The 25,668-nt window shown below is 59.1% G+C and overlaps 3 protein-coding genes across 3 annotated transcripts; 2 read left to right on the top strand and 1 right to left on the bottom strand.

Moving 5' to 3' along the window:
- The first annotated feature begins 4,709 nt into the window (after positions 1-4,709).
- LOC139826695 (uncharacterized) lies at positions 4,710-9,131 on the top strand. Its single transcript, XM_071803103.1, has 11 exons — positions 4,710-4,906; positions 5,395-5,474; positions 5,669-5,794; positions 5,912-5,991; positions 6,085-6,199; positions 6,524-6,613; positions 7,008-7,112; positions 7,897-8,051; positions 8,360-8,504; positions 8,602-8,739; positions 8,919-9,131. Exons 1-11 carry the CDS (start codon positions 4,750-4,752, stop codon positions 9,129-9,131), a joined length of 1,404 nt encoding a protein of 467 aa, XP_071659204.1. The 5' UTR covers positions 4,710-4,749.
- LOC139826707 (maestro heat-like repeat-containing protein family member 7) lies at positions 9,115-10,961 on the top strand. Its single transcript, XM_071803111.1, has 5 exons — positions 9,115-9,668; positions 9,835-9,936; positions 10,294-10,396; positions 10,633-10,692; positions 10,779-10,961. Exons 1-5 carry the CDS (start codon positions 9,561-9,563, stop codon positions 10,910-10,912), a joined length of 507 nt encoding a protein of 168 aa, XP_071659212.1. The 5' UTR covers positions 9,115-9,560; the 3' UTR covers positions 10,913-10,961.
- A 7,905-nt stretch (positions 10,962-18,866) lies between these two features.
- LOC139826702 (uncharacterized) lies at positions 18,867-25,442 on the bottom strand. The gene is made up of 6 exons (XM_071803108.1): positions 25,383-25,442; positions 23,694-23,769; positions 23,449-23,537; positions 23,125-23,256; positions 22,623-22,744; positions 18,867-22,469 (listed from the first exon to the last, which is right to left on the bottom strand). Exons 1-6 carry the CDS (start codon positions 25,383-25,385, stop codon positions 19,292-19,294), a joined length of 3,600 nt encoding a protein of 1,199 aa, XP_071659209.1. The 5' UTR covers positions 25,386-25,442; the 3' UTR covers positions 18,867-19,291.
- Positions 25,443-25,668: the final 226 nt, after the last annotated feature.

The raw sequence follows: 25,668 nt of genomic DNA, 5'->3' as shown, positions 1-25,668 counted from the left end.
AAGCTTCTGGGGCAAGATGCTACTCCAAGAGCCACAGGGAGAAGGAGCTGGACAGTGCATGGTCCTAGACCTTCTTGGCTTCCACTCCCAGTGCATTTGTGATCTTCAGGTTACCTCCCTCTCACTGGGAGCGTCTGCTCCTCTTCTGACTGCCAACCTGGACTCGTTGAGTGGGCAAGTGTGACGTGCTGCCCACCTGCAGCTTCTCCTCTTGTCCTTGTGCTCATGCTCCTTGGACTACGTAGCTGAAACAACCCCGTACTTCACCGGCTGAAGTTCAGTCTTCCATGGTGCACCAGGCGCTCTTGTTTTCTCCACCCATCTCTCTGCAGGGCTTCAAGGAAGAAGACGAGGAGCAGGGAGCGTTCCTGGGACAGTTCACTTTCCTGGCGGCGCTGAATCCCAGTCAGACCTTCCAGCTGAAGGTACGGGGACACAGAGGGAGGAGAACTGGAGGAGAGGAGGAGAAATGCGGCTGGATGGGGAGAGGCTTCCCTGCCAAAGGGTACAGGGAGCCCTGTCCTTGAGCGTGTGCCCATGGCCTCCCATGGCCTCCCATGGCCTCCCATTGACTCCCATTGATCCCCATTGATCCCCATTGACTACCATTGACCCCCATTGACTCTCATTGATCCCCATTGTCTCCCATTTATCTCCATTGACTCCCATTGACTTTCATGGACTGCCATTGACTCCCATTGACCCCCCATTGACTACCATTGACACCTATTGACTACCATGGAACCCCATTGACTCCCATTGAGTCACATTGATCCCCTTTAACTCCCTGGTGGTGGATACATGGACTGCCGGTCTTCTCTTTCATTTTGGGGTTCAACTTCAGTGCCTAGGAGCACCGCAGTTGAAGCTGGAATCAGCTTGACTGTCTGGACCCCAAGTGCACACAAGCAGCCACATCCCGTAGGATGCAGGACTGCTGGTCTGCCAGTTAGAGACCAGAAGTACTGGGCTTCCTGAGGGTTCTGGTGGTGCGGGCAGTGAGTAGTGACTGGGAGGCCATTCTGTTTCCGTGGCTTTCTAGAGAAGGCAACAAGACGTGTTGGAGCTGCCCATTGGGATAAAAGCCATTTTTGGAGCTCCCCATTGGGATTAAAAGGCATTTTGGGGCTCCCCATTGGGATTAAAGGCACTTCTAAGGTTACACATTGACTCCCATTGACTCCCATTGACTCTCATTTATCCCCATAGATCCCCATAGATCCCCATAGATCCCCATAGATCCCCATTGACTCCCATTGATACTCATTGACTCCCATTGACTCACATTGACTCTCATTTATCCCCATTGACTCCCATTGACCCCCAATTGACCCCCATTGACTCCCATAGATCCCCGTTGATACTCATTGACCCCCATTGACTCCCATTGATACTCATTGACTCCCATTGACTCACATTGATCCCCATTGACTCCCATTGATACTCATTGACCCCCATTGACTCCCATTGATACTCATTGACTCCCATTGACTCACATTGATCCCCATTGACTCCCATTGACCCCCATTGACTACCATAGAACCCTGTTGACCCCCATTGAGAATTTTGTTGGTTTCAAGTCTCCCCAGAGCAAAATTTGTCAAATTCGAGGTGAAATTGTACACCAGCACTGGGTCTTCTGACTGCGCAAGCCTGTGCCCCAAAGCAGGCGAGAACTTTCCAGTGTATTTGCTGAGGCACCTGGTCGCTGCTTCTTCCTTCGCTGTTCTCGTGGCCCAGTGGGGTGGAGCAGGATAAGACCATCTGCACCAGGACAGGTCAAAAGCCCCCGCGGGGCAGCAGGAAGGAAGCTGTTGATGGAGCCAAAGGCTGCGACACTTCTGTCAGCGCTCACGGGCCAGAGAGGAAAAGGCGACTCATTTCTTCTTGTCATTGCAGAACGAGCTCCCTGGGGTCGTGAATTACATCAGGCTGCAAGTGCTGAGCAACTGGGGCCACCCGGACTACACCTGCCTGTATCGGTTCAGGGTGAACGGGGATCCGCCCAAAGACGGGGGAGACACAGCAGTTTCACCTCTCAATAAATTCCGTTAAAGTTCACCCGGTTGAGTTCCCGTCCGCTTTGCCTGTGATGCTGCCTGGTCCTCCCTGAGCGTACTGGAGCTCCCTATCCTTCTCTAAACCCACCAGCCTATGGGAGACTTCAGGAGTCCATGGCAAGATTGTCCTTGTTAGGGAAAACAGGAAAACTCAGCCACAAATCTGCAGAAAGCCTGACATCCACACACTTGCTGCGACACAGGAACATCAGCAAGGCCCTGCCTGTGCACCAGAGATTAAATTAATGGACAGGTTTCCTGTGCAGGAAGCAATTGAGGATCGACTGAGCCAGGGGCCAGGAGCCTGAACGCAGCCAGGGGCCATCCGGCTAATCGCCACCACCGCCGACCGCGTCCAACCATCGTGGCCCTGCTGTACTGTGGGCCACAGCCCCCGCCGTGGGGCAGAAGCCCCACCAGACCCAGCACCCGCCATCCTGACAGGGCCTGAAGAGGGCCCAGCATCTAAGAAGCTCCATCTCTGCTCTCTCACGCATGGTGGGAAATGCCCCGTGGCGCTGGTTCCAGCAGTGGAAGCGGAGCCACTGGCAGCGCAGAGCCCAACACATCTGGGCTGTTGAATCATGGAGATATTGCTGCCCGCTGGAGAACCTGCCTGTGAGAGTTTGCCACGGAGAAGCCGTGTGCCCGAGAGCCGGTCCAGCGCAGAACCCAATCGAGCAACCAGCGGGGGGATCGAGCTGCCCAGGTTGAAGTGGCTGAGATAGATTTGCACTGGCAAGATGAAGGTGAATTATTGGTGGCCCATTGGGCCCACGATGGCCCAGGTCATGGAGGAAGGGATGCAGCACATGGATGGGCTCGTGGTTGAGGGGTGGACTCGACCGTGGGCGTCACAGGTTGCCCACCATTGTGAAACACGCGCGACGATCGATCAAGACAAGCGGTCAGAGCCCGTGTGGTGCGGGGCGATGACTGCAGTGTCCATACCACAGCGCCACAAACCCGCCACGGCAAGAGCTCCGTGCTTACAATGGGGGAAGCCACCACCAGACGGCTGGAAACATGAACCGTGCCCACGGCACCGCCCGCAGCGCGGTCCTGGCCTCGAGCGGCACGTCCTGTGGCGATGCGGTGTCGCTGGGGAGTGATTTGGGGTTCTGCTCCCTGCACAACACCGTTTGGATTTCTCAAAGACAAGTGCAGCTTCAAGAATCCCGTGGCAGGTTCGCTCTGCTGTTCACTGCGTGGGGGAAATGCGCCAGGCCATGGTGCTGAGCTTCTCTCCTGTCCCCGCTCACGGAGCAGGCGGTCAGGATTCGTCCCTCCCTGATCACCGTTCCCCTGGAGTCCGTGCTTAAAGCTCCAGGGGCAAACTTCTCTGGTTCCACGTGGGCTTTGGTGCTGAGCTGCAGACGTTGTTCATTGTCCAGAGCCTTGCAGGTGCTGTTTTGCCTGGACGCAAATTCCTTTCTTCTCAGCGACGTGCAATACGGGCCTTGTCTGGTAAGTGTTCAGTGCGGTTTGTAGTTGTTTTGGTAGATATGAGCAGAACTTTGCAGCTTAAAGCTTTAGCAAATCCAGCTTGCCAAGTAACACGAAGCAAAGAGCATATTAAAAATCATACCAACTTATGTCCTAAAGAATTGATTATACTTAGTGGGCACCTACTCAAGGTAAATGATTAATATTGAACTTAAATTGGGCTCATCCACTGACCTGTGAGCAGTAAAACCATTGCCACACAGCTCACTTATTTAGCAGGGAGAGCTCACAGCGGGCTCGCCCAGGCTGTCGTGTTCATGGAGCGAAGCAATGGGCTCGCAGTCTCATTGCGCGCGGTAGGAAAAGTGCGTCTGAGACTCGTGCGCTCACAAATCACCAGCGCTCATCTGCTCTCCTGCTTCCCCGTGGGTCTCCTGGCAGGAGTTCTTGGCCTGGTTACGGCTCAGCCCCTTCCCTCCTCTGCAGCCTGGACCAAACTGCTCTGGTTTGGCTGGGGGCGATTGGGGATCGAGTGCATCTGCCACCCCTGGCAGCCCAGAGAGAACGGAGCCAGCCAACGGGATCCTTTCCGCAACATCCCCATAGACGCCTGGAGCAAGGAGCGTGGCACTGAGTGTGTCTGTGACACCCCCATCATGCACCAGCCGCTGGGAACACGGAGCGGGGCAGCAGACTGTTCAAGACTCTGCTCAGAGCAATGGGTGCTGGAGCTTTTAGAAACTGGGATGGAAACTCAGCAGCCAGGTGCCCAGGGCTGAGCTGGCCTGTGCCTCCCAGGGGACATCCTGACCCTCCCTGCCCTGGGTCACAGTGGGGCCCTTTGTGACGTCACCTGGTGACACCCATGCCCCGCATGTGCTCAGCGCCACTGTGACCCCAGCCCACACTGTCCGGCAGGACGGTACGGGACAGGGTGCGAGCACGGAGCTGGCGAGAGCCCCGAGCGTAGCCCACGTCTGTCGATCGGAGAATCTTCTTGGTTGGAAGCGACCCTTGAGATCATCGAGCCCAACCACAACCCGGCTCTGCTGCCCCGGCAGACTCTGCTGCCCCGGCAGACTTGGAGCAGGGAGCTCCTGAGCTCAGCTCCCGTCTTTCCCCGACGAGGAGCACACGGGCGCATCCCACACCTTTCCCCGCTGCCTCTGGCAGAGCTGCAGCACCGAGGTGTTTGCCGAAGCGTCCGCCTTCCCCATCCTTAGTCCTTCCCTTTGACTGAAACATGGCGGAGAGACCCCCCCTCCGACCCAGGCTGGCCTGGCAGGAGAGACCCCCCAGCCGCCCCCGGGTGGCCTGGCAGGAGAAGGCTGGGGGTCCCCAGGAGGCCAGATCTCCAGCGCAGCCCAACCAGGTGGATGCGGCCCAGCCACCGCAGATGGGTGAGTGAGGGGCCCTGATTGCCTGGGCAGGGGGGGGCCCAGCGATCGCTCCCCGCTCCACACCAGGATCACGACTCCCCACACGCTGGCAGGGGGTTCCCATGGGTGGTGATGACGCTGCCTGAAGCCCAGGGCTGCTCCGAGCTGGGCGCCGGCCCCAGCACAGCCCCTGCGGGCAGAGGGGACCCAGCTCCTGCTGCAGGGCACGGGCAGCGAGAGGCAGCTGGGCGGGCCGGAGGCACCGTGCTGCGGGACGGGGACCTTTCCTGCCCGTCTGAACCGAGTTCCTCACCCGCTGCACCGGGGGCTTTCCCCGTCCTGCCTGGCTCCAGCATCGCAGCCCCTCTGCCGGGCACCCTCCAGCCCCACACGCTCGGGGAGGCTGTGCCGGGGCAGCGGGTGTGGGGCTGGACGGGGGCAGAGCTCCTTCTGCCCTGTCCTGCCTGCAGACCCCCTGAGCAGCCCTCCCTGCTCTGCCCCTTTCTCAGATGCCGATTCGCTACGCGCGAATGGATTTCTACGGGGATACGTGGACTCCATCGTGTCCTTCCTCAGCAGCCCAGACAAGGTAACCGCAGCCGCTTTCAAGGCGGCTGAGCCGGCGTCTGCTGGCAGGGGCTCTGCTGCGGGTGCTGGAGGGAGCTGGCTGGGCAGAGCTGCTGCTCCCAGGTCTCTAATGGCGCTGCACCCCTTGCTGCGGTGCCGCTGGCCGCGTGTCCCCATCTCACGCTCCCTGTTTGCCTCTCTGCTCCCTGGCTCTAGGAGGAGAGCCACAAGATCGGGTTTCTCATGGACATCCGCGACCTGTGCGACACCAGCAGGCGCCACCGCTCGCCAAGGGGCCTGGATGTCTTCTGCCAGAGATACGAGCTGGCAGAGAAGATCGAGGTGAGGGGACACCCGGCGGCGCTGGGGAAGGGATCGAGGACTCCGGCACCTGTGACAACAGCGTTGGGCAGGGCCGGGGGCTGGTGGCGCTGGGTCCCATCCCGGCTGTGCTCTCAGGTGCTGCTGGCAGAGGAGCCCAGGGCCCAGCTGCGCTCGGCGCTGCGGCAGATCGCCATGCGTGCCATTGCCGAGCTGAGGTACCTGCCCATCCCTCCCGGGGACGCCTGCGCGAGGCCTCGAGGCACCGCTCCAGGTTCCAGCGTGCGACGGGCTGCTCTCTCTCTTTGCAGCGCCGTGGAGAGGGTGCTGGAGGGCAAGGAGACCAGGCTGCTCCAAGCCTGCTTCTCCAGTGTCTTCTTGCTCCCACCAGAAGTGGAGGACGTGGACCGTCACCTCTACTTAGAAGTAAGAGCTGCGTGAGCTCCAGGAGCTCCCGGTCCCTCTGTCTGCTCCCCTACCGCCCCGTGCCGCGATGTGACCAGAGATCCAAGGCAGGGCAGGGTCTCAGCTCTGCTGTCCCACCCTCACCCCTTCGTCCCCTGCCTGTGGGCCTGGCCACGTCCAGTTCCGCAGGCTGCTCTGCCCATAGCGGGTTATTGTCCCCTGGGTCTCTCCCGGGCACAGCGCAGCAGCGCCGGAGTCGTCCCTCGGTGCTGGGAGCGCACATCAGTCCCCTGGGAGGGAGAGGGGTGGCAGGAAACACGACCACAACCCGTTGTGTTCTTGCAGACCGTGCGGTCCATGGACAACATGCTGGAGGCGTTGCTTCTCAACTCCGGCGCCTCCAGAGCCAGCGAGCTGCTGCACAACATCTTCCAGGTCTGGGGGTGCCGAGTTTGGGCTTCACCAGGGCTGTTCCTCACCCTGGGGGACAGGGTGGCCACTCTGGAGGTGACAGTGCCACCCGTGCCGTGCAGAGAGCGCTGCCGGGAGGGCGCCCACCTCCCCGGGGAACCAGGGCTGCCCTCCAGGCTCTTCCGCAGCGCAGTGGCCGCAGAGGTGGCATCCGCCTTCCTGCCTGGGCACAGGGCTGGCCCGGGGCGTTTGTCCCAAGCCTGCCAGGGACCCCAGGGCGAGAACCTCACTGCAGGCTTTGCTGGAGCCCTGGGGAATCCTTAACGGAGCGGCCAGTCCAGCAGAGGAGTTGAGCGGTGCTGCTTCTGCTGGAGCGGTGGCTGCTCCCAGGGCTCACCAGCAGCTTCTCTCTCCCCAGATGCTCTTGACCTTCGGCAGCTCCGGGAGAGAACACGTGCGGCAGAGGGCCCTGGGGAGGATTGAGGAGCTGAGCTTCGTGTTGGCTGAGAGCCCCACGCTGGGGGTAAGGAGCCAGGCGCCCTCCGGCCAGCCCGTCTGCCCATCCCTGCAGCCCAGAGCAGCCTGCAGCTCTCCCCACGCGGGGCTGCTGCCCACCCAGCTGCTCTGGGAGCCGTGACCGGCACGGCCTGGAAAGCCCTGCCTGCCCACGGAGCCCTGCACACGCGCTTGGGTTCAGGGCTTTGGCACCGGCTGCCTGCCCTCAGCCCTCCTGCCGTTCTGTCTCCCTCGCCCAGGGCTGGTGCCGCTCTGGGACAGACACACACGGCCCTGAGAGCCATAGGGACACCCAGATCCCAGAGCTGGGGCAGCTGCCGGGGCATCTCCTGCTTTGCCGCAGCACCCACAGCACCGCCGGGCGTCCACGCGGGGCTGCGGGCACCGCCCGGCACGCAGCAGCACCAGGGCGCTCGGTGTGACTTGGCTGCGCTGCCTCCCTTCCTCCCTTAGCCCTTTGCAGAGCATCTCCAGCCTCCCGAGAGAACAGACCTGGTCCTGGTGTTGATCAAGGCGCTGACCGGCTCCAGCACCTTTGACAAGCAGGCGGCCACAAACCTGCTGGACATGGTGGAGAGAGACTGCGGGTTCTGGCTGGTGGATGTAAGTGGCCTTTGGCTGCACTGCTCTGCCCTTTGGCCCTGCCAGGCCTTGCTCTCCCTCCATCCATCTCTTCCTCCCAAATCCCGGTGAAGCGAAGCCACGTGAAGGCGACAGAGCGGGATGGGAAGGGCAGTGAGGAAACGGCTGCGCTCCAGTGGCAGCACCATCCCGACCTGTGTCCCCTCCAGGTGCCGAAGATCACGAGCTGCATCCACAAAACCCTGGGGTTCATCAGCACCGCGCCGGCCCGGCAGAGAGTGGCGTCCCTAATTGTCCCCATGGCTGACAAGTGCCCTGCGGAGGTGGTGTCCACGCTGCTGACAATCGCACCACCCGGAGACAGGTACTGGCCCCAAAAGCCGTGAGGGCTTGTTCCCTGTGGGGAGAGGGACGCAGAGCCAAGGGATCCTGCGGGACACCCCCGAGGAGCAGGACCCTCCATCCCACTGCGCTTCCCAGCGCCTGGGGTCACCAGGCCCGCAGCAGCCACAGCTGAGCGAGCCAGCCCAGAGCCCCCCACTGCGCTCCTGCCAGCCCCATAGAGCAGCAGCTCAGCCTCTGCTGCTGCCCGGGGCATCCCCAGCGTCCTGCAGCGCTGGCCCGGCCACGCTGCGCTGGCCCGGCTGCCCTGCTGACAGCGCTCTCCTGCAGCACTGCCCTGGCTCTGTGGGAGGTGATGTTCTCCGTGCCCCAGACCCTGCAGAACGTGTTGAAGGAGCTGCTCATCCAACTCCAGGACCGGCACCGTAGGGTCTTACATACATGCTGGGAGGACACGTCCATCCTCCGCTTGGCTGTGAGTCACTGGATAAAGCTCCCGGTGCCCCAGGAGCTGCACGGTGCAGGGAGCCCCACCAGCTCTGCCGGTCGCTCACTGCCGGCTTTGCTTTCAGATGCTGGCCAGCAGTGACCTGCAAGACGAGGAGTTTGCTGCAATGTACCTCGTCATGAGGTTTCTGAGGGAACAAAGTCCAAAGGTGCTCTCCCTGGTGCTCAGGGCCTTGATGACGCTGTCAGAGAGAGAAGAGATGGTGAGTAGGGTCATGCCAAGGGAGCCATGGTGGCAGCCAAGGGGCAGTGGGTTGGGGCTTGGCCTGGGCTGGCAGTGGCTGGGGTGCCTGCTCCAAGGGCCCTCCCTGCCATGGTGGGGCCTGGGGGGCTCTCCAGACATGGACCCGGTGCCAAGAGGGAAACTCTCTTCTTCATCCAGGCCAGAAAAATGAAGGTCATGCTGCCAGACCTGGCGTGGGTCCTGCAGTACGGCAATAACGTCATCAAGACCAAGGCTCTGGTGGTCTTCATAAACGTGATGGCTCAGCTGGAGAGGGAGGAGGCCAGCGCCATCGCCGTGCTGCTGGCAAACCTTCTCCTGCCCTTCTTAGATGACGTAAGGCTGATGTATAACCCTGAGCCTGGTGGGTGAGAACTGGGCAATGACAGCTGCCCTGCAGCCCGGCCACTGGAGCAGGGGCTTCTCCTCTGCTTTCCCCCCGGGGCTCTTGTGGGATGGGTTCTGGTTCTGCAGCCCAGCCCAGCTGCTCCCTGCCAGCTGCTCCCACAGCTCCTCCCCACCATGGCTGCTGGAGCTGGTGGGGATGCTGGGACGGCACTTTGAGGCACAGGCATTGCTGAACAAGTCTCTTGAGTGGCCCTTCATGCACCCAGGGCCGCAGATCTGGCCACAGCTGCAGTGTGCACAGTGCGCCCTGGAGCGTCCCCCCTCCCATCAGCCGTGCAGGAGCTCCTGCTCCCCGTGGGCAGGGAGCTGCTGGTGCTCAGGTCCTGCTGTGCTGCTCCCTCCCAGGAGCTGAGCCAGCTGAGAGAGAGCTCCATCGGCCTCTTCAGACACCTGATGAAGATGGTGGTGGGGAACGACAAGACAAAGATGAAGAACACGGTGCGACTTGGCCTGCTCCCTCTCTTCTTCCGCATGAGTGACCAAGTGCAGAGCGTGGCCAAGGTGCGGATTTCAAAGCTGAGCGGTGACACAGGGAAGAGACCCCTGGGTGCTTGGGACCCCTGCTCCCTAAGGGCAGAATCACCCCGGGAGCAAAGCCCAGAGGAGGGGGACACCAGGTCTCCTGCCCCAACCGTGGTGCCATCTCCCAGCTTCTGCTGTCCCGTAGGTGGCCAGGGAAGCCCTCCTGGGTGCAGCAGAGCTCCTGAAATGGAAACAGCTCAGACACCTGGTACAGACTCAGCAGACATGGAGGATTGGAGAGAGCTTGGTGAGGACAACCCCCAAGGACCAGGGCCCAAGCTGGATGGGGGCTGCCCCACATGTCTGTGCTGTGGGCTCTGCAGAGGTGCCTCCCCTGCCCTCCTGCAGCCCCGAGCTGCGTCCTTGTTCCCTGACCTCAAGAACAGAGCCCCCAAGGGCTCTTCCCTCTGCCCCACACCCAGCAGGAGGGAGGGCGCTCAGCACCCCTGGGACCCCTCGGCCTGTGTCTCTCAGCCCCACAGGGCTCCTGGCTGGGACACGGGAATGGTCGGAGGGGAAGGGGAACGTGGGTTCCTGGGAGGAGGGGCTGGTCCGGCCAGCTGGGGAGGGACAGGAGGTGCTCACAGCCCTGTGCTCTCTCCAGCTGGAGCGGGACAGGAGCAGGGCTCAAGAGCTCTTGAGCCAGAGCCTGCCGTACCTGAGGGACGCTCAGCCCAGCCTGCGAGAGGCGGCCCTGAGGTTCATCGGTGAGTCCCAGCCCCCGGGTCCCTCCTTGGGCACCGCTGCCCTGGCACCAGGAGCAGCCCTGTGGCTCCAGAGCCCCGGCTGCCCCGGGCAGGCCCTTGGCCTCCCCTCCCAGCCCTGCCCACGCAGGTGGCCGCGGTGGCCGCCTCGCTCGGTCCCAGCATCTCGGCTCCTGCTGTCCCCTGGGGTGGGCGCTGCGGAGGGGAGGGAGCAGGGGCTGATGGAGCTCTGTGCCCAGGGCTGGCTGCGCGGCACCTGAGGGACCCAAGCGAGGAGGAGCTGGCTGAGATCTGCAGAGGTGAGCGGGGAGCGCGGTCGGAGGGGACGCCTGGGGGTCTCTGTAGACATGGGAGCTCATCTGGGCTCTGCTTCTTTCCCTTGCAGCCATTCAGCCCCTGGAGGGGGACAGCGACCCCTCCGTCTGCTCCCTGGCAGCTCAGACCGTTGGCATCGTGTGCTCTTCATGGAAGCGGCCGAGGTCTCGATGGAGCCTGCGAGCCCTGTGCTGCTGGCGCTGACCCGGGGCAGGAGCAGCTCTGCTGGGGAACACGGCTGGGGGGCAATAAAGAGCCCTTTGGGAAGTTGGGTTGGATGTCTGCCCTTCCCAAGGAGCCCAGAGCCGCTCTGAGGGCTCCGGTGTGGAGGGGTTGCTGGGAGATGGAGATTTGTTACCAAGAGACCCATAAGTGACCCACAGAGACCCATAAGTGACACACAGAGACCCATAAGTGATGCATAGAGACCCATAAGTGACCCACAGAGACCCATAAGTGACACATAGAGACCCATAAGTAACACATAGACACCCATAAGTGATTCACAGAGACCCATAAGTCACACAAAGAGACCCATAAGTGACCTTCAGAGACCCATGAGTCACACAAAGAGATCCATAAGTGACCAACAGAGATCCATAAGTGATGCATAGAGACCCATAAGTGACACATAGACACCCATAAGTGACCCACAGAGACCCATAAGTGACACATAGAGATCCATAAGTGACACATAGACACCTATAAGTGACCCACAGAGACCCATAAGTCACACACAGAGACCCATAAGTGACCCACAGAGACCCATAAGTGACACATAGAGACCCATAAGTCACTCACACAGCCCCATAAGTGACTCAAAGAGACCCGTAAATGCCCCATAGCGTCTCACCACTGCCCCATAGAACCCCACAAGTTACTCATGGAGCCTCATAAGTGACTCTTAGTGACCCATAAGTGCCTGTCAGTGACCTCCAAGTGCCCCACAGAGACCCAAAGTTCCCCATACGTGCCCCAAAAGTGACCCATAAAGCTCCATAAGTGACCCATAGGTGCCCCATAGCATCTCCCCAGTGCCCCATAGAGCCCCATAAGTGACACATATAGCCCCATAAGTGGCCTATAGCGACCCATAAATGGCTTTGCGTGATTCACATTGAATCGGAGCGCCGAAGCCCCCTGAAGACCACCAGAGGACACTGCGCGTGATCAAAGTCGTTCCAAGGTGTTGCAGTTGATGTTGCAATCAATGTTGAGTAACTATTTCATATCCTAACGATCCTAATGAATATATGAATATGTCTGTGAATGGACTGTATACATACTGTGCGACTCAAACTGACCGGGGAAGCTTTGGGTGCGAACCCCTGGTTTCCCAGCGCTGGAATAAAGCACCGCATGGCACTGCGCCTGTGGCTCCGGGTCCTGATCGCTGACACTAAGATGTTCAAGGTTTACAGACAGAACCAAATGAGGCACGGACTCTGAACCTGGAAAAGGGAAAAAGGTGCTTAAGTTCTGTGTAAAAAGTTATGAAACTTGTTTATGGAGTTATAGTGACAGAGGCAACGAACATTTTAAGGGTTAAGCAACTACATAGTAAGGGCCTACTAACGAGCTAACATTCTAAGCCACATAATTAATATCTAGTTTAGAGCTGTATGTACCCAATCGTGCTAAACAAGCAGGACTGCGTCAAATGCCGAGATCAGAAGTTTTACGGCACCAGCTGCAACCTTGAGGAGACGAGATCGCCAAGATTTCCAGCACAAAGGGGGCGCCAGGCCGGGTTCAACCGCCTTGGCCGCTTGGGTCCCAGCCCGTTCCTCACAATGAGCCAAAGGGGCAAAGCCCACTGTGAGGAGGCTGAGGAGCCTTCACCCAAAGACCCCAAGGACCCCTCCTCAAATGCACCCAGTGCCACTGCGCAGGAGAACAGGGGGCTCAGGGCTGTGGAAACGGTTCTGAGATCACCTCATGAATATGCACAGCTCTGGGGTCATTATGAATATGAACACTCACTGTAATTAACACACTTCCTGTTGTTAAAGGTGTGCGTGTTGGGCCGAGCGAATCCCCCGCGCACCCCGCGCTGTTTCGCTTGTGCTCTCATGAACACGCGTTTAAAGAACACAATTAAAGAATTGGATTAAACAGCAGCGAGAGCCCGCAACGGGCGGCGGCGCCACCACCGCGGGGCTGCGCGGGGGCTGCACTGCGCAGGCGCGGAGCCGTCTCGGGGAGGGGAGGGACTTCCCGCTGGAAGCGGCACAGCCAATGGGCATCAGGAGGCCGCCTCCAGGCCAATGGCGGCTCGGGACGGGTGCTGAGGGACGGTGACGGGCCGGCTGTGTGGCCAATGGCGGTGCCGGGGGGAGCCCGCCCCGGGAGCAGCGGCCCGGCCGTGGCGGTTCGTCCCCTGCTGCCGCCGGAGCGCCGCTGCCACGGGCGGGTCCTGCGGCTGCAGCGGCTGCGGGGGCGGGCGGGGGGCCCGGGGCTGCGGCCCCGCTGGCCGGGGCCGGGCGGTCGCCGTGTTGCCCCCGGGCGGTCGCCGTGTTGCCCCCGGGCGGTCGCCGTGTTGCCCTCGGGCGGCAGTGGGGGGTCCCGCTGGTGGCCCCCGCAGTTCCGCGGTTGAAAATCCTCCTCACAAGGCGCTGGGACCGCGATCGCCGCCAGTTCCGTCCCGGGTGAGCGGCGGGGGGCGGATTTGGTTGGTGCGGGGGTTGTGGGGGGCGCGGGGCGGGTCTGGGGGTGCAGGGGAGCTGTGGGGGTTGGGGTGCAGCCGGCAGGAGGGACCAGGTTTGGGTGGCCCTGGGTCCCTTTGCGGGGGAGGGGAGGCCCTGCTGACCCTGCCTCCCCCCAGCAAATCCCCCTGCGGGGCTCCCCCCGCCCCCCCGATCGGTCCCCGCCCCCCGCGACTCCCTCAAGTCCCCCTGAACCTCAATGCCCCTTTTTGACCCCAAAACAGCCCCAAATGTGCCCCCCAATGTCCCTTTAACACACCCTCCCCCCAGCCCCCCCGCACCGAGGCCTCCAGTGTATAAATTAAATGTGTAACATTAAACGCGACATTTGAACGTTAACTAAAAAACAACAAATGTTGAAGTTTCGTTGAGGTTTTTGTTGAATTTTGGTTTCACGGAAGGGAGCGTTGTTGGAAATTTACTGCGATTAATGTTTTGCTTTAAAAACATTTTGTATCTCAGAAGTGACCTGAACAGTTTGCTAAAGAACATTTCAAATTAAATTAATTTCCCATTAAATTTCTTGGGATTAAACGTCCGTCAGAGGCAGTGGTGCTTAAACCCCACTTCATTGGTCCCTCTCCACATTAAAAATCCATCATTAAACAGTTAAATATTTCCCGTAATTAAACCCCTGTGATCTACATTCTGTAGTTTAAAGATGCGGTGACTGAGCGGTTGAACAGCCGATATCGCTCTGAGCGCGTGGCTCAATCTCTTGATTCATCTCAGTTCATCCCCACCAACCCCGTCGCCGTTCATGGGAACGTACCCGGGTGGATGGAGGGGGCGGGCGGTGGGTGTGGGCTCCCTGGGCTTCAGCAAAGCCTCTGACACCGTCTGCACAGCATCCGCACAGCTGAGCTGGGGAGGGGTGCTCTGGGCAGTGGGGAGTGGGGGGTGCAAACTGGCTGAGAGAGAGAAGCCAGAGAGTGGTGGTCAATGGGCAGAGTCCGGTTGAGGCCTGGATCCAGTGCAGGGCCTCAGGGGCCAATATTATTCAATATATTCATTAACGATTTGGATGAGGGAATTGAGTGACTGTCAGCGAGTTTGCTGGGGACACCAAGCTGGGAGGAGCGGGTGACCCTGGAAGCTGTGCTGCCATCAGAGACCTGGACAGGCTGAGAGCTGGGGGGGGATAACCTGGTGAGATTTAACAAGGGGAAGTGCAGAGTGCTGCACCTGGGCAGGAACAACCCCAGGGTCAGTATAGGCTGGGAATGAGCTGTTAGAGAGCAGGGTAGGGAAAGGGAGCTGGGGTCCTGGGGACAGCAGGGTGACCATGAGCCAGCACTGGGCCCTTGGGGCCAGGAAGGCCAATGGTACCTGGGGTGGGTCAGAAGGGGGTGGTCAGTAGGTCAGAGAGGTTCTCCTGCCCCTCTGCTCTGCCCTGGGGAGACCACACCTGGAATATTGTGTCCAGTTGTGGCCCCTCAGCTCCAGAAGGACAGGGAACTGCTGGAGAGGGTCCAGCGCAGGGCAACAAAGATGCTGAAGGGAGTGGAGCATCTGCCGTGTGAGGAAAGGCTGAGGGAGCTGGGGCTCTTTAGTTTGGAGAAGAGGAGACTGAGGGGTGACCTTATTAATGTTTATAAATATATAAAGGGTGAGTGCCAGGAGGATGGAGCCGGGCTCTTCTCGGTGGCAAACAATGATAGGACGAGGGGCAATGGGATCAAGCTGGAACACAAGAGGTTCCACTTAAATTTGAGAAAGAACTTCTTCCCAGTGAGGGTGGCAGAGCCCGGCCCAGGCTGCCCAGGGGGCTGTGGGGTCTCCTTCCCTGCAGACGTTCAAACCCCCTGGACATGTTCCTGTGCGACCTCTCCTGGGCGTTCCTGCTCCAGCAGGGGATTGCACTGGATGAGCTTTCGAGGTCCCTTCCAGTCCCAAACACACCGTGATGCTGTGATACTGTGATTTCTGTGCTAAATCCTTTCCTTTCCCCCCGTGCCAGTGGGGGGGACCCAGAGGACCCGCCCAGGCCCCCCCAGGTTTGTGGGAGCAGCACTGGGGAGGGGCCGCTTTTTCCCCCAGCTACGAATATAGAGACAATTTGTACAAAAGCTCTAAAGTGGGGGGGACGGCAACTCAGGGACCCCCAAACCACCACAGGGGGATCCACATCACCCCATGCGCCCCATCACTTTTGGGGTGTCAGAGCCCCCCCCCATGCAGCTGCCCCTCGGGGCTCCTGGGTGGGTTGTGAGGTCCCTGGGGGGCTGGAGGGGAGAAAGGGGAAAACCTGGGTTTGGGGGGGGGTCCCAGGGGTTCTTGCGAGTGGGTCTGGGGGGGTCTCAGTGGTTTCTGGGATCCCTGGGGGGTCCCTGAGATCAAAAAGAATTTGGAGGCTGGCAGGGAACTTTGTGAGGGGAAGATTGAAACATCCCTTTTCCCTGTTTCACAGCCCCAGCTTCTCTTCTCTGCCCTTCCTCCTCTCCCCTTCCTCCTCTCCCCTTCCTCCTCTCCCCTTCCTCCTCTCCCCTTCCTCCTCTCCCCTTCCTCCTCTCCCCTTCCTCCTCTCCCCTTCCTCCTCTCCCCTTCCTCCTCTCCCCTTCCTCCTCTCCCCTTCCTCCTCTCCCCTTCCTCCTCTCCCCTTCCTCCTCTCCCCTTCCCTCAGAACCCCATTCTGGTTTGGGATGAAGGGACCTCTGGAGATCATCCAGTCCAACCCCCCTGCTCCCGCGGGGTCCCAGAGCAGATCACACAGGATCCCAGGGGTCTGAATGTCTCACAGAAGGAGACTCCACACCCGCTCTGGGCAGCCTGGGCCGCGCTCTGGCACCTCCCAGCAAGCAAGTTTCTCCTTACGTTCAGATGGAGCCTCCTGTGTTTCAGTCTGTGCCCGTTGCCCCTCACCCCGGCGCTGGGCACCACTGAACAGAGTCTGGTCCATCCTGACACCCACCTGAGATATTGATCCCATTGATCACATCCCTCTCAGCTTCCCTTCTCCAGCTCAACAGCCCCATCTCTCTCAGTCTCTCCTGATCAGAATGATGCTCCAGACCCCTCAGCATCTCTGTGTCCCTCCACTGGACTCCCTCCAGTAACTCCTTGTCCTTCTTCAACTGGGGAGCCCAGAACTGGACCCAGAACTGCAGATGCAGCTTCCCCAGGGTGGAGCAGAGGGGGAGGATTCACCTCTCTCACCTGCTGCTCACACTCTTCTTAATAAATATCCCCCAGGTACCCTCGGCCTCGTGACCACAAGGACACATTGGTGACTTGTGGCCAACCTGATGTCACCCAGAACTCCCAAGTCCTTCTCACAGAGCTGCTTTCCAGCGGGTCCACCCCCAAACCGTGCTGGTACTGGACCCCTGCTGCCCCAGGAGGGGCCGGTATCGCCCCGGTATCGCGATGGGTGGCACCGACAGCCCCGGTATCGCGATGGGTGGCACCGATAGCCCTGGTATTGCGATGGGTGGCACCAACAGCCCCAGTATCGCGATGGGTGGCACCAACAGCCCCGGTATTGCGATGGGTGGCACCAACAGCCCCGGTATTGCGATGGGTGACACCAACAGCCCCGGTATCGCGATGGGTGGCACCGACAGCCCCGGTATCGCAATAGCGAGCACTGATGGTCCTGGTATTGCGACAGGTGGCAACAACAGCGCTGGTATCGTCACAACAGCAGTGACGACGGCCCCAGTATCGTGATGGGCAGCAATGATGGCCCCGGTATCGCGATGGGTGGCACCGACGGCCCCGGTATCGCGATGGGTGGCACCGACGGCCCCGGTATCGCGATGGGTGGCACCGACGGCCCCGGTATCGCGATGGGTGGCACCGACAGCCCCGGTATCGCGATGGGTGGCACCGACGGCCCCAGTATCGCGATGGGTGGCACCGACAGCCCCGGTATCGCGATGGGTGGCACCGACAGCCCCGGTATCGCGATGGGTGGCACCGACAGCCCCGGTATCGCGATGGGTGGCACCAACAGCGCCCTAACGTGGTGCTCATCAGTAAGAAGGGAGGGAAGGGGGTTGCAGGGCAGCCATTGCTCGGGGTCTGCGGGATCTCCCTGTGCTTGTGGGAGCCCACGAGTCTTTGCATCACGCCTTGCGTTTTATTCTCTCTTCCTCTTTCAATTACTTATCTCACTTGTGTTTTTTTATCTTAGCCCATGAGTTTTCTTACTTTTGCTCCTCATATTCTTCATTCCCATCCTACTGAGGGGTGCGTGGGGCTGCTCTGCCAGCCCCGGCTGCCCCACCGCAGCTCCCCAGGCCCTCACGTCTCCCATCCCAGCAACAGCAGTGGCCGCGGCACTGATTTCTTTCCTCTCCCTTTTGCAGCCTCCTTGCGCTCGTCCTCTCCACGCCGATCTCTCCTGGCTTCCTCCAGCTGCTGTGTCCTCTGGGTAAGTGCAGCTCGACCCCTCCCAAGATGCTCTCGAGTTGGCTGGGGTTTCTAAAACAGAGGGAAAAGGGATGTCTCACTTTTCCTCAGGCAGTTTCCTCCCAGACCCCTTTTACCCCCTGCGCTCTCCACAGACCCCAGTTACCGTTTCTGTTCGATGGGGAACATCTCACTGTGCTGTGCATGGCCAAGACGATGAGGACTCTGGACAGGAAATCCCTTCCAAGCGCAGCTTTCCTCTCACTGTTGGGCAGCGACAACAGCCCCGGTATCGCGACAGCAGCACCGACGGCCCCGGTATCGCGACAGCAGCACCGACAGCCCCGGTATCACGACGGGCAGCAGTAATGGAGCTGGTATTGCGACGGCAGCACCGACGGCCCTGATATTGTGATGGGCAGTGACAGGGGCCCTGGTATCGTGATGGGCAGAACCAACAGCTCCAGTATCGTGATGGGCAGCGCTGACGGTCCCAGTATCGCGACGGCAGCACCGACAGCCCCGGTATCGCGATGGGTGGCACCAACAGCCCCAGTATCACAATGGGCAGCAACAACGACCCCGGTATCGCGAAGGGCGGCACCGACGGCCCCGGTATCGCAATAGGGAGCACTGATGGTCCTGGTATCACGACAGGTGGCAACAACAGCGCTGGTATCGTCACAACAGCAGTGACGACGGCCCCAGTATCGTGATGGGCAGCAATGATGGCCCCGGTATCGCAATGGGTGGCACCGACGGCCCCGGTATCGCAATAGCGAGCACTGATGGTCCTGGTATTGCGACAGGTGGCAACAACAGCGCTGGTATCGTCACAACAGCAGTGACGACGGCCCCAGTATCGTGATGGGCAGCAATGATGGCCCTGGTATCGCGATGGGTGGCACCGACGGCCCCGGTATCGCGATGGGTGGCACCGGCGGCCCCGGTATCGTGACAGCAGTAAATCTCAAGACCTCCCAAAATAAATCCCCCTTCCATCCCTCCTGGTGTGACAAGACCCTTAATTAACATTTCATTAATGAAACAACTCAACCCCCCCGTTGTCACAAATCGCTGCATTAACGAACTTCAACTCATTCCAGAACCCAGTTTATTAAGCAAAGCAGAAAGCGCGTTAAACAGAAAGAAAAACACCAAAACCCCTGTTTCTCGGCTCAGATCGGGGCGCTTTACGGCACCATTTTGCCACCATTTCCCTTTCCGGTTCTTCCCACCGCGAGCAGCCGCTGCCCGTTGATCTCACAGCGGCGTTTTTTCCCAATCTCGCAGGATTTCAGCCCAATTCCGGCCCCGTTCCGTGCGCCCCTTGGTGCCGGAGATGACGATCGGGCGCCAGCTCTTCCCATCAAACCCGATGCCGAGAAACCAAACCCCCCGCGGTCGCTTCTTCAAACACACGCGCAGATTCACCCCTTTTCTCCCCAAAAACCCCCTCTGGATGCGCCGTCCGGTGGGAAAGCCGACGGTGGTTTCGGCGCGGGGGTTTCCTGAGGGCGCAAACCTACCCCGGGCGCTGCTCCGGCGCCGCGATCCCCATTTCAGCTGGTTCCTCGATTTTAAGGCGCTTCGGGGGCGGCTCGGTCCCGGCTTGCGGCTCCAGCATCGCCATTTCGGATGGTTTGTCCTCAATTCTCGAGCGTTTTGGGGGCTGCTTGGTCCCGGCCTGCGGCTCCGGCACCGGCGCCACAATCGCCATTTCAACTGGTTTCTCCTCAATTTTAGGACGTTTCAGGGACGGCTCGGTCCCGGCCTGCGGCTCCGGGATCACCATTTTGGCTGGTTCCTCTTCAATTCTCAAGCGCTTCAGGGGTGGCTTGGTCCCGGCCTGCGGCTCCGGCTCCGGCATCGCCATTTCAGCTGGTTTCTTCTCAATTTTGCAGCACTTTAGGGGCAGCTCGGTCTCAGCCTGCGGCTCCTGCACCATAATCACCATCTCGGCTGGTTTATCCTCAATCTTCAAAGGGTTTGGGGGTGGCTCGGTCCCATCCTGCAGCTCTGGTGCTGGCACCACAATCTCCATTTCAGCTGGTTCCTCCTCAATATTCAGGCACTTTGAGGGTGGCTCCATCTCAGCCTGCGGCTCCGGCATCGCCATTTCGGCTGCTTTCTCCTCAGTTTGAAAGCATTTTTGGGGCGGCTCGGTCCCGGCCTGCGGCTCTGGCTCCGCAATCACCATTTCAGCTGATTTTTCCTCAATTTGAAAGCCCTTTGGGGTCGGCTCAGTCCCAGCCTGTGGCTCTGGTGCCGGCGCCACAATCGCCATTTCAGCTGGTTGGTCTTCAATTTCCAAGTATTTTGGGGGTGGCTCGGTCCCATCCTGTGGCTCCGTCACCACAATCTCCATTTTAGCTGGTTCCTCCTCTATTTCCAGGCACTTTGGTGGTGTCTCGGTCCCGGTCTGCAGCTCCGGCACCGCCATCACAATTTCAGCTGGTTCCTCCTCAATTTCCAAGTATTTTGGTGGTGGCTCAGTCCTGGCCTGCAGCTCTGGCTCCGGAATCGCCATTTCAGCTGGTTCCTCCTCAATCTTCAAGCATTTTGGGGGCATCTCAGTCTCATCCTGCGGCTCCGGCACCGGTGCCACAATCACCATTTCAGTTGGTTTCTCCTCCATTTTAAAGCGCTTTGGGGGCGGCTCGGTCCCGGCCTCCGGCTCCGGCGCTGCAATCACTGTTTCGGTTGGTTCCTTATCAATTTTAAAGCCCTTCAGGGGCAGCTCAGTCCCAGCCTGCGGCTCCGGCGCCTCAATCACCGTTTCAGCTGGTTCCTCCTCCATTTTCAGGTATTTTGGTGGTGGTTCGGTCTCAGCCTGCAGCTCTGGCTCCGGCATCACCATTTCCGCTGGTTTCTCCTCAATTTTGAAGCGCTTTATGGGCAGCTCGGTCCCCACCTGCGGCTCCGGCTCCACAATCTCCATTTCGGCTGGTTTCTCTTCAATTTTCACACACTTTGGGGGCGGCTTCATCCTGGCCTGCGGCTCTGGCTCCACATTCACCACTTCGGCGGGTTTGTCCTCGATCTTCAAAGGCTTCAGGGGTGGCTCAATCCCGGCCTGCGGCTCCGGCGCCACAATCACAATTTCAGCTGGTTCCTCCTCAATTTTTAAGTGTTTCAGGGGTGGCTCCGTCCCGACCTGCAGCTCCGGCTCCGGCATCGCCATTTCACCTGGTTTCTCCTGGCTTTCAAAGCATTTTGGGGGTGGCTCGGTCCCCACCTGCAGCTCTGGTGCCACAATCACCATTTCAGCTGCTTTCTCCTCTATATTCAGGCACTTTGGGGGCAGCTCAGTCCCGGCTTGCGGATCCGGCTCCGGTCCCGCAATCTCCATTTCGGTTGGTTTCTCCTCAATTTGAAAGCCCTTTGGGGTCAGCTCAGTCCCAGCCTGTGGCTCTGGTGCTGGTGGCACAATCACCATTTCGCCTGCTTTCTCCTCAATTTCCAAGTATTTTGGGGGTGGCTCAGTCCCAGCCTGCGGCTCCGTCACCACAATCACCATTTCAGCTGCTTCCTCCTCTATTTTCAGGCACTTTGAGGGTGGCTCGGTCTCAGCCTGCAGCTCCGGCACCGGCATCACCATTTCAGCTGGTTTGTTCTCAATTTCCAAGTATTTTGGTGGTCGCTCAGTCCCAATCTGCAGCTCCGGTGCCAAAATCACCATTTCAGCTTCTTTCTCCTCTATTTTCAGGTATTCTGGTGGTGGCTTGGTCTCAGCCTCCAGCTCCGGTGCCGCAATCTCCATTTCAGGTGGTTTGTCCTCAATTTTCGCACACTTCAGGGGCTGCTCCGTCCCGGCCTGCAGCTCCGGCTCCGCAATCGCCTTTTCAGCTGCTTTCTCCTCCATTTCCAGGCAGTTTGGAGGCGGCTCGGTCCCGGCTTGCGGCTCCGGCACCGGCATCGCCATTTCAGCTGGTTTGTCTTCACTTTCCAAGTACTTTGGGGGTGGCTCAGTCCCCATCTGCAGCTCCGGCACCGGTGCCAAAATCCCCATTTCGGCTGGTCTGTCCTCAATTTTAATGCATTTTGGGGGCGGCTCAGTCCCCACCTGCAGCTCCGTCACCACAATCTCCATTTCGGTTGGTTTTTCCACAATATTCAGGCACTTTGGGGGCGGCTCAGTCCCAGCCTGCGGCTCTGGTGCCACAATCCCCATTTCCGCTGGTTTGTTCTCTATTTCCAAGTATTGTGGGGGTGGCTCGGTCCCCATCTGCAGCTCCGGCACCGCTGCCAAAATCCCCATTTCAGCTGGTTTTTCCTCAATTTTCAGGCACTTCGGGGGTGGCTCAGTCTTGGCCTGCGGCTCCGGCACCGCAATCTCCATTTCGGTTGGTTTGTCCTCAAATTTCAGGTATTTTGGTGGTGGCTCAGTCCCGGCTTGCAGCTCTGGTCCCGCAATCACCATTTCGCCTGCTTCCTCCTCAATTTTGAAGCACTTTAGGGGCAGCTTGGTCTCAGCCTGCGGCTCCAGCGCCACAGTCGCCATTTCAGCTGGTTTCTCCTCAATTTTCACACATTTCAGGGGTGGCTTGGTCCCCGTCTGCGGCTCCGTCACCACAGTCACCATTTCAGCTGCTTTCTCCTCAATTTCCAAGCCCTTTGGGGTCAGCTCGGTCCCCGCCTGCAGCTCCCGCGCCCGGTGCCACCTCATGTGTGCGTTCTTGCCCCGCATCGTGGCAAACGCCCTGGAAACGGGGCGGAAAACCCAGGTTTTAGTGCTTTTTGGCTTCACCCTCTCTGGGTGCGTTTTGGCGCGGGTCCGGCGCCATTTCTCGGCTCCGCGCCGGGTGGCTTTAACACCTTTTAACCTCTTTATCCCCAAATAAGCAACAACTCACCTGCCGCACTCAGTGCATGGAAAGGACTCCCCGGCGCCCTCATTTTGGGCCATTTGCTGCTTCATTTTGGCCCTTTCCTCGGGCGAGGGACGGGGCTTCTTCTTCGGGGGCTGGAAAGTGGCCTGGAAAGCAGAGATTCCCCTCATTCCCCCCTTTCACCAAAGGTCGAGAGCGCTGAGAATAAACCAGCTTGGAAACAAGACCCTATGGAACAGCCCATAGAGACAACTCAGCCAGGTGAGGCTAAAATAGCCAAAACCGGCTCTTTTTGTGACACAAACCACCGCTTTTTGGCAGGGAACGCACAGCAATTCCCTTCGGCGGCGAAGCCAAAACCACAGAATATCCCCCAAACCATTCAAACCCCACCAGGATCGTTAATACCTGGAATCACTGCAATCAACCTGCAGCCAATCGAGCCCATTTCAGGCCCAAAAAGCCGCTTTTTTGGCCTCAAGGCGGTTTTCCCGTGGCGCAAATTCCGCGTAAACGCGTTTTCTACCTTCTCCTCGGCCTTTTCCTTGTTTCTCTTGGCTTTTTTGCCCGTCCCTTTTGCTCGGTAGGACTTGAGTTTGGTCGTTTTCTTCCAGATGTAGTAATATTCAACACACTGGGCCACAGTCTTAGTCTGGACCTAAGCGAGGGGATAGGGGCGGTTTAGGATGGAAACGCCGTGGTAAATCACATTTACGCCTCGTTTTGTCTCATTCCGGTGCCTTTTTTGCAGCATTAAGCAGCAAAATGACTTTTTGGAGAACGGGAGTTCGATGCGTGACTCAAAAACGCGGCTTTTTGGGTTAAAACCCGATGATTTTGGGGGATTTACCTTCTTGTGGATGTGATAAAAGTCCTTCTTGTGGGTGGCAAAAGCACGGTGGAAAAGCTGCTGCTCCAATGGCGTCCACGTGTCCGAGCCTGCAGGGCAATGAGCGGGTTCGTTATGGGGAACGCAATTAGCAAATGGGGCGGGGGGGTCGTTATCGGCACCCCAAGATGTTTAAATCAGCGTGGAAAGGGTATCGTGGTGTCTGTTTGTGTCCTGGGGGGGAATGGGCCCCGTTCCTCGTTTACCTGCGTAATGATAATTGGCCAGAGGGTCCGATTCGGACTTGGGGGGCCCCCCCGAAAGCAGCATCTCCAGCGCCTTCTGCAAGAGGAAGAGGCTCGGGGTTCCCCTTCCATTCGGAGCAGGACGCCCCAAGATGTGATTTTGGGGGTTTTGGGTGATATCGGGGGGTTTTGGGGAGATATCGGGGGGTTTGGGGAGGTATCGGGGGGCTTGGGGAGATATTGTGGGGTTTGGGGTGATATCGGGGGGTTTGGGGTGATATCAGGAGGTTTTGGAGTGATATCGGGGGGTTTGGCGGTGATATCGGGGGGTTTTGGGGTGATATCAAGGGGTTTTGGGGTGATATCAAGGGGTTTTGGGGAGATATCAGGGGGTTTTGGGGAGATATCGAGGGGTTTTGGGGTGATATCAAGGGGTTTTGGGGTGATATCAAGGGGTTTTGGGGAGATATCAGGGGGTTTGGGGTGATATCGAGGGGTTCTGGGGTGATATCAGGGGATTTGAGGAGATATCAGGGGGTTTTGGGGTGATATTGGGGGGTTTGGGGTGATATCGAGGTGTTTTGGGGAGATATCGGGGTGTTTTGGGGAGATATCGGGGGATTTTGGGGTGATATCGGGGTTTGGGGGTGATATCGGGGGGTTTTGGGGTAACATTGAGGGACTTTGGGGAGATATCAGGGGGTTTTGAAGAGATATCGAGGGGTTTTGGGGAGATATCAGGGGGTTTTGGGGTGATATCGAGGGGTTTGGGGGAGATATCGAGGGGTTTTGTGGTGATATCAGGGGATTTGGGGAGATATCAGGGGGTTTTGGGGTGATATCAAGGTGTTTTGGGGAGATATCGGGGTGTTTTGGGGAGATATCAGGGGGTTTTGGGGTGATATCAAGGTGTTTTGGGGAGATATCGGGGTGTTTTGGGGAGATATCAGGGGATTTTGGGGTGATATGAGGGGGTTTTGGGGTGATATCGGGGTTTGGGGGTGATATCGGGGGGTTTTGGGGTGATATCGGGGGCATGGGGGTGATATTGGGGCTTTTGGGGGTGATATCGGGTGGCTTGGGGGTGATATTGGGGGGTTCTGGGGTGATATCAGGGGGTTTGGGGAGATATCGGGAGATTTTGAGGTGATATCGGGGGGTTTTGGGGAGATACTGGGGGGGTTTGGAGTGATATCGGGGGGTTTTGGGGAGATATCAAGGGGTTCTGGGGTGATATCAAGGGGATTTGGGCAGATACCAAGGTGTTTTGGGGAGATATCGGGGTGTTTTGGGAAGATATCAGGGGGTTTTGGGGTGATATCGGGGGGTTTTGGGGTGATATCGGGGAGGTTTTGGGGTGATATCGGGGGTTTGGGGTGATATCGGGGGTTTTGGGGAGATATTGGGGGTTTGGGGAGATACCAGGGTGTTTTGCGGAAATATCAGCGGTTTTGGGGTGATATCGGGGGTTTTGGAGTGATATCGGGGGCATGGGGGTGATACTGGGGCTTTTGGGGCTGATATCGGGGGGTTTGGGGGTGATATCAGGGGGTTCTGGGGTCATATCAAGGGGTTTTGGGGAGATATTAGGGGGTTTTGGGGTGATATCGGGGGTTTGGGGTGATATCGGGGGTTTGGGGTGATATCAGGGGGTTTGGGGGTGATATCAGGGGGTTTGGGGTGATATCGGGTGGTTTTGGGGTCACTCACCATCACGTCGCCGCGTGCCGCGTGCAGGCAGTGCAGGGCCAGCTCCAGGTTGGGGACGGCGCCGGAGCTCCCAGGGACAGCACTGGAGCTCCCGAGGATGGCACTGGAGCTTCCGGGGACGGCACTGGAGCTCCCGAGGATGGCACTGGAGCTCCCGGGGACGGCACTGGAGCTCCCGAGGATGGCACTGGAGCTCCCGGGGACGGCACTGGAGCTCCCGAGGATGGCACTGGAGCTCCCGAGGATGGCACTGGAGCTCCCGAGGATGGCACTGGAGCTCCCGGGG

Source organism: Patagioenas fasciata, unplaced genomic scaffold (assembly GCF_037038585.1).
Source record: "Patagioenas fasciata isolate bPatFas1 unplaced genomic scaffold, bPatFas1.hap1 Unplaced_1, whole genome shotgun sequence".
NCBI lineage: Eukaryota > Metazoa > Chordata > Aves > Columbiformes > Columbidae > Patagioenas > Patagioenas fasciata.
Note: the sequence above shows the minus strand (reverse complement) of the source record. Positions and strands in the feature narration are given on the sequence as shown.